This window comes from Orbicella franksi, chromosome 7 (genome assembly GCF_964199315.1).
Source record: "Orbicella franksi chromosome 7, jaOrbFran1.1, whole genome shotgun sequence".
In the NCBI taxonomy this organism is placed as follows: domain Eukaryota; kingdom Metazoa; phylum Cnidaria; class Anthozoa; order Scleractinia; family Merulinidae; genus Orbicella; species Orbicella franksi.
This window is the reverse complement of record NC_138151.1, coordinates 17,301,325-17,304,438: the sequence shown is the minus strand read 5'-3', so window position 1 is coordinate 17,304,438 and position 3,114 is coordinate 17,301,325. Positions and strand designations below refer to the sequence as shown.

The 3,114-nt window shown below is 40.4% G+C and overlaps 1 protein-coding gene across 1 annotated transcript in view; it reads right to left on the bottom strand.

Moving 5' to 3' along the window:
* Positions 1-1,931: 1,931 nt before the first annotated feature.
* The window catches only part of LOC145493616 (C-type lectin domain family 6 member A-like), a 2,023-nt gene continuing 840 nt past the window's right edge, over positions 1,932-3,114 (bottom strand). Inside the window, exon 2 of the mRNA XM_081473103.1 lies at positions 1,932-2,736. Coding sequence (XP_081329229.1) covers positions 2,295-2,736 — 442 coding nt within the window. The 3' untranslated portion in view covers positions 1,932-2,294. The remainder of the gene's footprint in view (positions 2,737-3,114) is intronic.

The window sequence follows — 3,114 nt, the reverse complement described above, 5'->3', positions numbered from 1 at the left end:
ATTGACCAAGCTTGTTCGGTCAAGATGGCTGGATATTGGCCAAGTTTTTTTCTTGCGAGTTTATGGACCGAGACGGAGTCGAGGTCCATAAACTCGCAAAAAAAGAACGAGGCCAATATCCAGCCATCTTGACCGAACAAGCTTGGTCAATAAAGGATTTATTATATGGATTTCGGGGAAATTTTTCTTGCGGGACACGGCGGGTAGTCCCGAGCGGGCAAGATAGCTCCATCTTGCCCGCTCGGGTAGCCAATCACGGCGCAGGATTTGTTTCATCTTGCCCGCTCGCGGAGCTAGCCATATGATAAAAATGGGTATTGGCAAATTTAATGCTGGGGCGGGGGGGGGGGGTTAACCCTGCGATGGACTAGCATCAAATCCAAGGGGGAGTAGAAATACTCCTGGTCGCTTCATGCTACTGAAACCGTGATAAGCTCCGGCCTGATAAGCCACTTGGCTCGTATGCATACCTAACCTAGCTACCGACAGTAATTGGTACAGTGGAACCTCGATTTAACGAACCTCTATTTAACGAAGTCCTCGATATAACGAACGATATTCTATGTCCCGGCCAAAGTTACAGTAAAATGTATGGAATAGAACCTCGATATAACAACCCTCGATATAACGAATTCTTCGATATAACGAACATAATCCGGAAGCCCAAACGTAAAATCTACCTCGATATAACGAATTACAATGTCAACACGCGACAGAAGATAAACGCTGAACAGATCAACAGTCAAAAAATCCGTGTAATCCTTATGGTAAAGAGACAGCAATCTTTCAGTCAACGGCTTATTATATGTCATAGACATTGGCATTATAGTATTTCGACATCAATTAACTTCTGCTCTATCTTCTTTGAAATCCGGAAATGTTGGGTAGTGCAACATAACAACACTAAAGCCCGTTTCCTTGTTTACATAGACAATTTTCTGTATAACCTCTATGTTGCAACATTTTTAAATCGCTACTCTGAAAGTGTCGTTTTTTTGTAAACAAAAGTTGCGCGTCTGCTCAAAAGTGAAAGTAATTGATACTGAAAGCCACCATCCTTAATGAATTGCATCTCAAAACGCGGCACTTCTGGATGACGAAAATTGCTTTGAATTGCGTGACAGAAGTCACCTGTGTTACAAATCAATCATTAACTATGACCTCGATATAACGAACATTTTGATCGTTTCCCCTCAAATTCGTTATATCGAGGTTCGATATAACGAACCCTCGATTTAACGAACAAATTTGGCCGGTCCCCAGCGACTTCGTTAAATCGAGGTTCCACTGTACATGCTCTTCAACTTTAGAAATCAGGTACATTTAAAGTTTTCATAAACGATGAGAAACCAGAGACCAAAATCCTTTTTGAAGTGACTGTTCAGGCTACCCACATGTGGGTTTCAGGCTATAATTTTCTATACAGCTTTCTATCCTATAGGTACACAAACTGTTTAATCATCCCGCGAGCTCCAACTTTTTAAAAGCGTTTTTTTCGAGGATCATTCTCTCCAGAAGTCGATGTTTCAGGCACAATTTCCGTATAACCCCATACACTTATTATGCATAAGTTTTTTAATTCAGTTCAGAGGAACCAAAGCCAGAACAAAATATCCCTTTTGGTCTTACGCGTCTTTTTTTTTTTTTTTTCATTTTTTCGAAGTCCACATCAATAAACTCCGAAAAAAAAAAGAGGAACTACTCCTTGATGCATTACAATGTGAAGATGACTATTTGCAGTCTCCCAACTGACACAGAAGTTTTCTTTGCTTTCGGTTACCAGTAGCTTTTCCTATATAATATAACTGCTTATTTGTCACTATTGTAATTTTACCGTAAATTATCATTACTTTTTTTTCTTTCTTTTCTTTTTAATATGAACTCTTGCCCCCGCCTTCATTACCTCTGGAACAAGTTGCGGGGACAAGCAATTAGAACTGTATGTAAGAAAACAAAATTAAATTAAATTTCAAAGTTTAGAGTTCATCACCTTTTCCCAAAACTTTCTGATTTTAAGTCCAAAGTAGGGAAAATTGAGACAAAGCCCGGCGACTTTTGGCTCAATAGAAAGTCATATTTATACGTACATTGCTGCTTCGCTGGCTGGGCTAATACAAGGCAGAAGAACAACAGAAAATTAAATCTCAGGAAATGGTCGAAAATCAAAATATCTGCCCATAAAAAAAATCCCCTGCTTATCAAGTGATATCACAGATCGCGACCTTGTTACATCCATATACACTGAAAACAAAAGTGGCAGCCTCGTGTAATGCCAGAGAAAAACAGTGATCGCCTCAGGACCACATGAACCTTTTCTGACAGAGAACAACTGGGGCTTTACTCTTTTGTGCGTCAGACAAACTGCATTCCTTGTCATTCCACTTCCCTATTCTGTCTGAAGCTACATACATGTGACCACATTTCTCTTGCACATGATTCGGTTGCCCGCTTGCCCATGCAGAAAACTGATGACCCTCTAGCGGAGTGTCATCAATCCAGTAGAACGTATCTCCAGCAGACGGATTTCTGTAAAGACCGAGCCATGCACCATAATATGTTACCGTTTTTTGCTTCTTTAACAACTCAAGAGCAAAGTTATTCTCATCTTGTGATCTGATGATAGCGAGGTCTCCTCCCAGATTCTGGCAAGTCGTTCGAGCGTCGCTCCATTTAGAGGTCGGAGTGTCGATGACATTGTAACAAGAATTCCCGTGAAGAAGCCAATCTTGCGGACAATCTAATCGGATTAAATGCAAGAACGGAGCATATTTCAGTTCAGAACTAATCGAAAATTAGAACTGTTTTCATGTGACCTTGAAATGACTACGCGTCAACACAAGCAAATTTCAAATTAAAGAGAAGCAATTTGATTGGCTTAGCCAGAATGGATCCGACAAAGTGCACGGCTATTGGTTGAGCAAAGCAAATAGCCATCCTCTTTGACGTCACTCTCCATTTTCATCTTCTGGTAAGTCAATCGAACAAAGCTTTCGGCAAACTGCACAAAGTTTGTTTTGATCCTAACACAGATGGCAAACAGCTCAGATGGAAAAACAGCTAGCTTTTCAAAGTTGTGTGAAAGCTGATTTTTGTGCATATACGTCAGCTTTAATT